Below are 11,255 nucleotides of genomic sequence, written 5' to 3'. Positions count from 1 at the left end.
CTCTTTCTGGCCCCCTGTGCTGCCTCCCTGGTGCTCTCACTTGCACCTAATGGCGCTGCTCCCAGAATCCATCGGGCCTTTGCGTGAGCTGGGTCAGCCAAAAGCTGACCAGGACGTTTGCGGTCTGTGTGGCAAATGCCTAGCAGAGGTGTTACACTGAAGAAAAAAGGCTACAAAATCACGCCTCAGGTTTCAGTAAACATCTGCAGGCTTTAATTGTTACTCAGTGCAGAGCCAAGGTGGGGACCACCCAACCTTCTGTTGAACTCGTCTTACGCCCACACTGAATCTGTGGCTGCATCGACCGTCCCAGCAGAGTCCGCTGGGTCTTCACGGGCCTTCAAGTACAAGCCCTTGGCACCTCAGCAACAGACTAACTAGTTTCCCTGCCAAAAAGTCTGCTTGGAAGTACCGCTTCAGTCCTCCTCACGACCTCCTTCCGTCCTCCTCCTAACGACCGGGGATTTCTCAGTGCAACTGGATCGCAGATGAGCTGAGGAACAAGACAAGACCGTCTGCAGCCGGTATGACACTGAGGAGCCGGGGTCTTCTCTGACCCTCTGAAGATGGAGCATCACGGTGCGGGCTTAAAGCGACCAGTTTTCAATGCTTCCCGTAACTTGGGACGAAAATCAGAGTCCCTGCTCGCTTCAAAAGCAAATTCCCCAAGCTCCAGCTCGGATTCTCCGGGAGAATCACAGTCTCTGAAGACAGACAGAGCACCTGTCCAAGAAGTACAAGCAGTATGTTTACGCACTGGCTAAAAGGTCATTCACCATTACGGATGGCACCAAGGCGTAAGATCAGCCGTGTGAATTCTCCGAGAGAGAACGATTTCGATGACCTGAGATGAGGAATGAATAGCAACGCACACTAAACCATCTAGTAATGATGAAAACTAAGATAAAACAGGAACAACATCTATGCTGCAGAAATACCTCTAGTAATAAAGTGCTCAGCCTCCAGTGGTCAGCTGAGAAGAACACAGCATCTGAGAAGAACATAGGCGGTTTCTATACAGAATCTTGAAGGCCACGGTGCCCGGAGTGAGACCTTTTGCTTCATTATCTGCAAAACGAATATTAAAGTTGACACCCCTAAATATGATAATGAGCTAAAAGGAGTACATGCTAAACCTATATGACTATAGTACTCGACTCTCCACCCAAATCATGTTAAACGTCACCCGTGGCAGGGAACAGCCAAGGCTGAGCTATAAAGGATACTGAGGAAGTTATCCCTGGGAGGGCGGGGGGGGGGGTGGGGGAAGAAAAGAACCTGGAAGAGGCGGTCGACGGGCTGTGCTCCTTCTCCTCCACCCACTTCTATCTGCTTCAACTTTGCGAAACTGAGTCAGTCAAAGTCCTTTGGGGGCTCTGACAGGCAAACGTTGACTCTGATATGTGGCTATATATAACCCTTTAGACTTAAACTGTTGACCAAGTCTGGGACTAAGACTAGACCCAGCCGCACCTAGGCTCCTCTCTGAGAAGGAGTTTAGAGAGCAAGGGGGTGCTTTCTGAACCTCGGGACTCAACGGGAGGGCCTCCCTCGGCCACACATCGACTCCCACCCTTTACGTGACAGGCATAAAGACTACCGCGGTATATGGATATTTAAGAAATAAGTCTGGGGAGACCTAAGATTTGGGTAAGGCATTTTTCTGAGAAGGTTTGAGATGTTAGGGGATGGATGGATGGATGGATGGATGGATGGATGGATAAAAGTTGCATTAACCCAGCAGAGCCGGACCTTTCCCTTCAGTTCTCTAAAGACAGAAAAACACCCTCCCTCAATTTCCAAATTACATTTCCTTCCGGGCCTGGGGATTATGAGAAACCAGAAGGAATGCAAAGCTGTCTTTAATGACCGTGCAGAACAACTTTCACCTGGGTTGGGTACATGTGTATAAACACGGAACCAACGTCAACAGAACATGAGAACAAAGGTGTTACATACAAGCAGAGAAAAACAGCCACGCAAACAACAACAGGGGAGGCGAAATCATCTCACCTGGATTCGCCATTCACGCAGGCAGAAACAAAACAAAAAGGACAAAATAACACTTTTCTTACAAGTGGACAATTTTTAATTTTTTTTTTTTTTTTTTTTTTTTTTTTACACTTTTAGTTTTTCCGCATTTCCAGTGTTTCTGGTTCCTTCAGGCACATGAGTGTTGCATAAAGGCAGGAAGGAGAATTTGTGTTAAAACAAGTGAAATGCCAAACAGTCGCTTTGCAAAAGAAAAGATTTTCAGGAGACCATCAGAGGTCCTTGTGGCAATTGCACGTTAGTGTTTAAAAACACTGGTGTCTGCTTATCTCTTATAGGAACATTGTGGATGGAGATCCCCAAGGTTGGTTTGAGAAGCAGCCAAAGGAGGGAGTCTTAGGGCAGCAAGATGGCCCTGTTTTGGCTAGAGAATGCAGAATAAACAGATAGACGGTTTCTATACAGAATCTTGAAGGCCACGGTGCCCGGAGTGAGACCTTTTGCTTCCTTATAATTATATAATATAATATATTATTATTATTATTATAATTACGATCCAAACGAGATATTTCCAAGGGAGCTCAGGAAATATCTCACAGAGCTCTGCCCTCTGACTAATACTAGTCAAGTTTTTTAAGGGGAAAAAACCCCCTTCCTTCCTTCTTTCTGTAGAGTTTAAAAAAAAAAAAAAAAGATCATGAAGAAAGGTCATACTGAGGCAGAAAACAGCCTCAGCTTCATGTACAAGAAAGACCAGGCTCCAAGATGTCCATTTTCCTCACGGGTCTGAGAAAACTCCTTGGTTGTTTCTTGGTGCCATGAAAACACTGCCCAGAAAAAGGTTAGGAAAAAAGGGAAATCATGTGTTATGAATAACTAGGAAAGCAAGAGAGAACTCCCCACCTGGAGTGCTGTGTCCAGCTCTGGGGTCTTCAGGACAAGACAGACATGGACCTGTCGGAGCAGGTCCAGAGGAAGCCACGGAGATGATCTGAGGGCTGAAGCACCTCTCCCGTGAGCAAAGGCTGAGAACGTTGGGCTTGTTCAGCCTGGAGAAGAGAAGGCGCCAGGGAGACCTGACTGTGGCCTTTCAGTACTTAAAGGAGGCTTATAAGAAAGATGGGGACAGACTTTTTAACAGGGCCTGTTGCGATAGGATGAAGGGGAATAGTTTTCACCTAAAAGAAGGTAGATTCAGACCAGATATAAGGAAGAAACTTTTTACTGTGAGGGCGGTGAGGCACTGGAACAGGTTGCCAGAGAAGTTGCAGATGCCTCATCCCTGGGAACACTCGGGTCAGTCCGGACGGGGCTCTGAGCAACCTGATCTAGTTGCAGATGTCCCTGCTCATTGCAGGGGGGTTGGACTAGATGGCCTTTAATGGTCCCTTCCAACCATTTACTTGAGGTTGTTGTACATCAGAGCAGCAGTTCTGTGGAACCAGTGAGACTGTCAGACTGCCCATAAACATTCTCCTCCCAAGTTCTTCCACACCCATGTGGCAGCACCTCCAGAAAACACTTCTATTTGTTCACGATGGTTCTAAACCTCTGTAACAAAACTTCAACAATGCCCTCCTCACCGCAGCAGTGTCATCGCTATTATGGATAGCAGTGCAAAGACATTCAAAGAAAATGGTCAGATACACTTGGAAGCTAAAGGTCACAATAAGCAGGAAAAGAAAATACTTTACCATGGACATGAGACTGTTGGAAACTTTTTCCTGGTGCAAAGTGGAAATTTCCAGCTACCTGTGGGAGACAGAAATCTTTCATTAAAAGGTCTGAATCTATATAAATAAATCAGTCGCAGCGGTGCTTAGATTTTTACATTTTTGTTTAAACAATATATACACCGAGCACCTCACTTTCATGAGATATGAATTTCCTCTCTTCCTCACAGGCAGTCATGTGGAAAGCCATAATTACATACTGATGTTGGTATTAACTGTTCTAAGTAGATTATTTCAGTGGACATAAAAATGGGAAGAAGAAAGAATTAAGTCTATTGGGAGGGAACTGACTGCTGCTGCAGAAAATACAAAAACGTATCACAAAAAAGAAGTGGAGAAAGTAACCGAGGGGGAGACTGAGCAGGGTAACAAAAAAAACTTAATACAATAAACAGCAATCCTACGTATACGTCCATGAAAATAAGCTGCATCCAAAACCCACAAAAATAAAGCACTGAACTTGCAAAAAAATACCCAAGCCCCAAAACACCCCAAAAGACAAAGGCTGTTAAAATTTCATCCTGGAATCTGAAAGGGATGTGGATATCAGGTGCCAATCCTCACTGACACTTACTAGCAATTATACACACTCTGCCCTGGAGGATCTGAATGTGACAGAGGGTCCTGTAATGGTTCGGTACCCATGATGATGCTCAAATCACAATGTCTGGCTTCATGAGTAAAAGGTTTACTTTCCAGAAATAGAGAATGTGGTCTCCAAGAAGAGTACACCAAGATGCAAAAAACCCCCAGAGTTTGAATCAAAAATTTAAAAAAATTTAAAAAAATTAGCCTGGGCCTGACTTCTAGAATGTACTTGGATACGTAACCTGCACATCCAAGTGTTCTGGGTTTGTTAACACACCAAATGACAGGGTAGTCACATAGTTATCTGGTACATCTTGTACTACGTTTTCCTACACCAGTTGCAACAACCACCTCTCTGAGCATTTTCAGCTTTGTCAACCAACTCCAACAGTCTTGCTTCCGCTGTTTTTCTAAAGAGGATAACATTTCACTCTCTCCGGCACCTCTGCTGGCAAGTGTTGGCTACTGGTACCTCCAGCATCCACTAGTGGTCTCTGTTTTAAGACCAGAAGGGCAGGTGGGACAATCTAACCTCAAAGCAGCTGCCTCTCCTCCTCCAGAAACCTCGGCAAAAAGACTCACTAGACAGTAGGAAAAGCTAAGCTTCTCCAGCCGGCAGGCTGCCTACCAGCCCACACAATGAAACAAAGCATTAGCCCCTTCCCACTGCTTTTCCTGACTCTCCTACTGAACTCCTTTACGGGCACAAGTACCTTGCTGAGCCCAGGGGTTGTTATATTACAGTCCTGTGAACACCTAAGGCTGGAAAAGGAGAGGAACGCCCCAATTCTGCCTTTTCACAGTCAGCACCACCATGCAGCAGGTTCACAGCAAAACCCATCTCTCACCTTGTTGACCTCTAGGAAACCATACACTTGGCAGCCCTCGTTCTTCTGCTCTTGCATTTTCTGGCTAAACCCTTCCCTCTTGCACTGCTCTATGCTATCCGGGTTCTTGAAGGCCCAGCCTCGCCGCCTGTATGCTTCTCTGACATCGTCACAAGTATTACAACACCTGCAAAAGCACAAGCACCATCATCTTACCACCTTTATCGCTATAAAGAGACACTCCAGCTCAGGACTTGAATTCGTGGCGGATTTTTCTCCAACAAAGTGATACAGCAAACATCAGGGACCAGACCTCGGGAGCTGACCTAACGCTCCTGAAGGAGCTCGAGCTTTTGGATGTACTTGTTGAGATTTCAGCATGAGGATGCAAGCTGGTTTCATGCAGTGCTGGAGTCTGAAGAGGGCTTTGCCTGTCCTTTCAGACAAAGAAATTTGTAGCAAAGAAACTTGCTACAAAAATGACACCAGCGTCCCACAGTTCTGAGCAGTTTGGAACTTCTCCCTGTGAACAAAGCATCTGCCTGTTTCTATTCCTCCTTTCCTCTGCTTTTAGGGCAAGACTGTCAGCATTGGAGGGAGGGTTAACAGTAAACTTGCTTCGTTGCTTTTCTACCTCTGGGTAACACCTTGGTCACGGGAAAGAACAGTCTTCTGTCTTGGCTGCGTGTTTTGCTGGACCAAAGAGAAAGCTGAAGGCTGCAGTCATGAATCCCACAAGATGGAAACATCTACAGGGAAGCACACAACTTGGCAGATGGGACAAACCAAGTCGCTACAGAGACAGTAACAGCGAAAGATAGTCCAGAACCTGCAGCCTATCACGGATCCATTCCTACAGGAATTTGCAGGTAGGAGGAATGAGAAACACCAAATGACACCCACTGTTTGTGTGAGCGATAAACATCTGGTCTTTGCTCCCATAAGGATGCGAAGCTTGCAGCAGCAGTGCAAAGGATGCAAAGCCATAACTAGGTTTTATTCCAAGACAGCTCATGCAATGGTGAAATAATTTACGCAGCTCCCCTCTGGACACCAAATAACCCCAGAAAAGATGCAGTTTGCTGAGATACAGTCTTTGTGCTACTGCAAAGGTAGTGCAGTTTGCACTGCCCTTAAACAGGCGTGCAGACAAACTAGACAATTTAACTCTGCACGCTCTTAACAATCTGGAGTGCCGCTTCCAAAAGCATACCAAAACCACAACAGTTCTCACTGTTCTCGGAACACGTGCCCAGGAGGATTTCATTGCACAGACCTTCATAGACATTTCGGAAAAAAAACCATGCACGCAACAGAACAGTCTGAATTCAAATGCTAAGAAGATATGAAAAGATGTAAAGGTTACCGAATGTCCTCTGACTCTGCCCCGTAACAGCTCTCACAGCGATCGGCATCCAAAGAATCTGGATCAAACACTTTTTCTTCTTCCTTCCCCAGCTCTAAGACAAAAGAGGAGGCAAAGTGATGAGGCATGTCTAGAAATGCTATCTTGTACTCTTGTTTTGTTCGACACCCAGTAACTGCAACGACTGTGTGTCGGAAGCTGCGCATCCTGCAGTCAGGCACTGCTGACGGGATAAAACGTTATCAGGGCCTTGTTTGTTGAGATTGGGAGGTGTAACAGGTGCACAGAAGTGAGTATAAAAGACATCTGTATTTCGTATTAGCCACAAAAAGAAGAGATTTTAGTTAGAAAGTACAAAATATGCATGAAAATCAATCCTTAATCTTATTTCTTTCATCAAATACTTTATGGTAGTTATGATCAAGCAAATAAAAACTTTCAGGAAAATATACCCATTATTAAACAACTGTGCAAGACTTGCGTTCTAAAGCATACAACGTTCAAAGTAGTTGGATGTGCACTCAAGAATTCATCATAAAAACTGGTACGGCTTTTAATCTTGTCACCACACTGAAAGATAGCATTGGGAAGAACACAGCTGAATAATTGCTATGCTTTGTCAAAGCCATGATTCCCACCATTTCAGTAAGAACGCCTGTACAATACAAGCAGTCTTTCAAGATACAGCAACCAGGAACAGTTTTTTAAACATCATCAGTAGCTGCCTGATGAGCTGTCTCAGAGACAGCACCCAGAGGTAATGCACACAGCTGAGAGACTACAAAGAATTTGCAGTACATAAAGCTCTACATGTGGGGTTTCCTCCTGTTAACATGGTCCTCAGCTTGCATGCACATATGCAGTGTGAAACATGTCCACATTAAAAGGAAGGAAACGATAAGAACCACCAATAAAGAATTCAATCACTTATTGTCATTCAATGGAAACGAATAAGATGACATCCAAGCACAGAATGCAACCTACCAAGAAATCATTAAGCTATTTTAATGAAACTACGATTAGGAAAAGCCTCCAGATACTACTCCACAAAATTTGGGTATGCTTTCCTACATTTAAGGTCAATACTGCTATAGCTGCCGTTTAAAGAACTGACTGAATGTCAGTGTTACTAATAGGAACTGATAATCGTAGAGTTTAATGAAGATGGGTGGATACTTCTGATCTAACTTGCAACATGGGTGATGGAAACCGAACTAGCCGCGTGCTTCTTCCAGACAGCAGAAGAAATTGCTTGTTGCATGCAACACATCCCATCTATTTTAAAACACCTCTTCTAGGCGAGATAGTTTGCGTCCTACAAGTTTCTCTTCCTCTCCACTGATTAGATAAGGAGTTGGAGCAACCAGTTCAGATGGAGCAATCCTGATGGAGACTGGCAATACAAGCAAGGCAGGAGGCCTACATGTGTTAACTGAGAACTAGATACGGAACAGATGCTTTTGTCCCCAGACACTAGATTTGAAATGTCACAACCTCTGAATACAAGAGTTATTCAGAGAGGCTGCTAAGTGACACAACAGTAAGAACACTTCCACCACATTCCCACGACAAACGGGAGAAACTCTCATACCTGCCAATTGTTCAGCTCTTGGCTTAGGTTAGCCTTTCAACTTCAAGAACAGAGAAGTTAAATCTGAGTGATACAAATCAACAAATTTAGTTCACGCTGCTACGTAGAACTACACTACCTCCCAGAAAAGGTAAGAAGGAGCTCATGTTTTGGAAAGGAACAGTCAAGACAGTATCACGGTTAGACGCAACACTTTGCCAGAATCGTTTCTTGTTTGTATCAAAGTACAACGATGAGTCATAACATGTAAAAAACACAGAGGAGAGGTTTACGTAGCCAAGGTAGAATAGCATCTTACCATGTCGCTCAGCCTCTGGAGTCACACGATTGCCAGCTTTATCCAAACGTTGTTTAAACAGATTGTGCTCTACATCCAGCTGCTGCTCTCCTGCTACATCCATGGCATCAATGCTCAAATCTGAAACCAGCGAGCAAGGAAAAAGGTCAATAAACACACATTTGTTACGGCCTGCGGCAGGCTGAGGAAGAGCGTTCAACCAGTGAAGATACAGAATCTTTCAGCGAGGGGGATAAGAACGTGCCAACCTGGAAGAGTGCGTATGGATGGGGACTTATAGGGAATAAAACACACATTGCAGCACCCTAAATGACCCTGCCAAACATGGGCTTTGGTTTGGTGGACAAGAAGGACTGTTTCCAACTGCCACAGAAAGCGTTACCCTGAGAAATAATGTGCTTTGGGCAAAAAACCAAAACAAAACCCCTTAAAGACCACAACCGTTTTCAGGAGTTAATTGGTTGAAAGCTGCCTCCTACCTCTACTCCCTCACCCTTCCCCCTTCAACATCAGCACATTTCCTTCTGATCCCTTTTCACAAAGAAGATTGAGAAGGTCTGTGGGCCCACTCTGGTATCAAAACTCCATGATGCACTTCCTGGCTACACGCTCCCTTAGAAGACTGACAGCTTCTCTGCACAAAACAGCCGAGGATTCCCATCGCTCTGGCCTTCCCACACACTTTTAAATGTGAGCAAGGCAAAGACCAATAGTATCTTGGGTGGTCAGAAGGAAGACAGACTCACTACATTTAGAGCCCAATGCATTACCCAAAAGAATTACGACAACAGAACAAGAGGCAGGGAAGATTAGTGCGCAGTCAGATAACAGGCACAGCAGTAATACCCAGGAAGACTTGCAACATCTTCCGTCACTTCATACTGCTGCTTTGTTCTGAGTTTAGTTAAAAGGTAATCAGATTATTAACGCTCCTTCTGATTTAAAAAATTTTGGAAAAAGGTTATCACATGGCATTGGCATTACAGCCAGAATTTCAGTACTAAAATCATGGAAAAGCTGTGCTTCATCAAGTAACTTCCAAAGGAGGCTCTAAAGTTTTTCAGCAACACCACCACCACAGTCAACTCTTGAGTCCCAAGTGAACTCCGGGCCAGCTTTTTCAGTATTACTGTGCTCCCTGACAAAGTACAACACAACGTAAGAAACGGAAGTGGGTTTATACCTTTGCCTCATTTATAAACTCGAAAAGTAATGCTGCCTGACTTGGAAGCGCTGCTTGAATGCCCAGCAGGCCTGGCTGGAATCTCTGCATAACCACAAGGGATCATCAATTCCTCTCTGTCCATGGCCCAAGCAGCACTTGGAAGCACCATGCTACACTGAGCCTCTCGGGCCCTTGGCAAGTAGGAAAACTATCCCCAACATTCAGAAATCTGACTCACAAGCACAAGGCATATGTGGGAAAATAACGTCCAGGTTGATCTTCAGTTTATCTCCCCTCGATTTGTCAACGTACAATTCCGGGTGAACCTAGAAACAAAGAAAAAACACAGTCGTCTTTCACTTGGAAGCAAATCAAAAGGCCTCTTTCCCTCGACTGCTCTGGCTCAGGAGCTCATTTTCAAGACCTGGGGTTTGTCAGGCACCTGAGCTGCTGCCTCCCGCACCTTCCACAATAGGTAAGCGTTTGCCATTTCTAAAAAGTAATCCTTTGGGAATCTCAGAGTTTGGAGTGGGGACAGGGGGTCCCGCGGTGCTTTGCTTTGCTTTGTATTTTGTGCTTGTTGAGAGCCGAGATAGCGAGAAGAGATTTTGAGACGCTCTCCTGCCACAGGGTGCCGGAGGCCACCAGCCAGCCCTGGCACCAAGCGGCTCTCGGGGAAGGGCGACCCGCTCCCATCGCCAAGGCGACCAGGAGGGGGAAAGAAAAAAAAACCCAAACCTGTCTGCGGCGGGTGAAGCTGCTGCACGGGCAGCCCGGAGGAGGCGGCGGCTCAGCGGGAGCGCGGGGGCACAGCAGGCCGCCACGGGCCGCAGGGCAGCCTCTCCGCCGGGGCACCGCGAGCAGGAGGCAGCACCGGGGGGGGGCCAGGCTCCCCCCGCACCACTGGGCCCCCCCCGCCGCCGCTACTCACCTCTTTGGTGAGGTAGTACTGCAGCTCCGAGAAGAAAAGCAGCACCATGATGAGCCCGCTGACAACCGTCACTGCCGGGGAGACGAGAACCGCCATCAGTCCCGCCGGTCGCGCCCGCCCGCCTCGCCTCAACCCCGCCTCACACCGCCCGCCACTGCCCCGAGTTGCTACCGAGCGCCGGCCCGCAAGGTCGCCCCGGCCGCCGCACCACGGCGAGGCCCGCGCCCTGCCGCCGGCCCCCGACCGCCCTCACCCCGCCCGCTCACCCAGCGCGCCCCCGCACGTTTTGACCCGAAAATCTTCCAGGGTCTTGGGGAAGGCATCGAACCGCTTCAGCCGCCACAGCGAATCCATGGCGCCGCGCCACCCGGAACCACATCCGCCTTCCGGGGCCGCCCGTGCTCCGCGGCGCGAAGCCGGCCGACGGGGCTGGCGGGGAGGGGCTGCGGCTCCCGGGCTCCTCTAGGGTAAGGTCCTCGCTGCCGCCTCGCCTTCTACTGAGTCTCCGTGCTGACGGCGCACGGGCCTTTGAAGGGTACCCAGGAGACGCTGGCTGTGCCGAGATCGCTCAGCTGCAAAGGGCTTGATACCGAGGCGAAGCTGCTGGTAGGGAGCAGTTTGCACTCGGTTTTGCATCCTCCCCCTCCCTTCCGTTGCCTCCGCCTTTGGAAGGTCTGGAGGTTGTTACTAATGCCCTTTGAGAACGACGGAGCCGGCCCTCAGGCTGGCTGTCGCAGCAACAAAGCGGAAAGCAAAGCATCTTG

At 47.3% G+C, this 11,255-nt stretch overlaps 1 protein-coding gene and 1 long non-coding RNA gene across 9 annotated transcripts in view; one reads left to right on the top strand and one right to left on the bottom strand.

Annotated features, from left to right (window-relative positions):
- The window catches only part of LOC129214315 (uncharacterized), a 110,678-nt gene that overhangs the window by 14,993 nt on the left and 84,430 nt on the right, over positions 1 to 11,255 (top strand). The window lies entirely within an intron of this gene.
- Positions 384 to 11,213, bottom strand: LOC129214313 (endoplasmic reticulum-Golgi intermediate compartment protein 3-like). Of its 8 annotated transcripts, none has more exons than XM_054845771.1 (9): positions 10,758 to 11,213; positions 10,492 to 10,562; positions 9,799 to 9,886; positions 8,396 to 8,515; positions 6,507 to 6,600; positions 5,162 to 5,327; positions 3,687 to 3,744; positions 939 to 1,068; positions 384 to 844 (listed from the first exon to the last, which is right to left on the bottom strand). In XM_054845771.1, exons 1-8 carry the CDS (start codon positions 10,843 to 10,845, stop codon positions 956 to 958), a joined length of 798 nt encoding a protein of 265 aa, XP_054701746.1. In that variant the 5' UTR covers positions 10,846 to 11,213; the 3' UTR covers positions 384 to 844; positions 939 to 955. The 8 variants fall into 8 exon arrangements, 5 of the variants coding, with proteins under 5 accessions (XP_054701746.1, XP_054701747.1, XP_054701745.1 ...); XM_054845772.1 differs by having other exon boundaries at positions 384 to 723; XM_054845770.1 differs by lacking the exons at positions 384 to 844; positions 939 to 1,068 and adding an exon at positions 1,579 to 2,819.

This window comes from Grus americana, chromosome 17, assembly GCF_028858705.1.
Source record: "Grus americana isolate bGruAme1 chromosome 17, bGruAme1.mat, whole genome shotgun sequence".
Classification (NCBI taxonomy): Eukaryota; Metazoa; Chordata; class Aves; order Gruiformes; family Gruidae; genus Grus; species Grus americana.
Note: the sequence above shows the minus strand (reverse complement) of the source record. Positions and strands in the feature narration are given on the sequence as shown.

Coding starts and splice junctions, on each gene's coding strand:
- LOC129214313 (XM_054845770.1), bottom strand. CDS start 10,845: ATGGATTCGCTGTGGCGGCTGAAGCGGTTCGATGCCTTCCCCAAGACC. Junction 3,745..5,161: donor GTTTCCTAGAGGTCAACAAG/GTGAGAGATGGG, acceptor TGTCTCCCACAG/GTAGCTGGAAATTTCCACTT. Junction 2,820..3,686: donor CCAACAGTCTCATGTCCATG/GTAAAGTATTTT, acceptor TTTTCTGGGCAG/TGTTTTCATGGCACCAAGAA.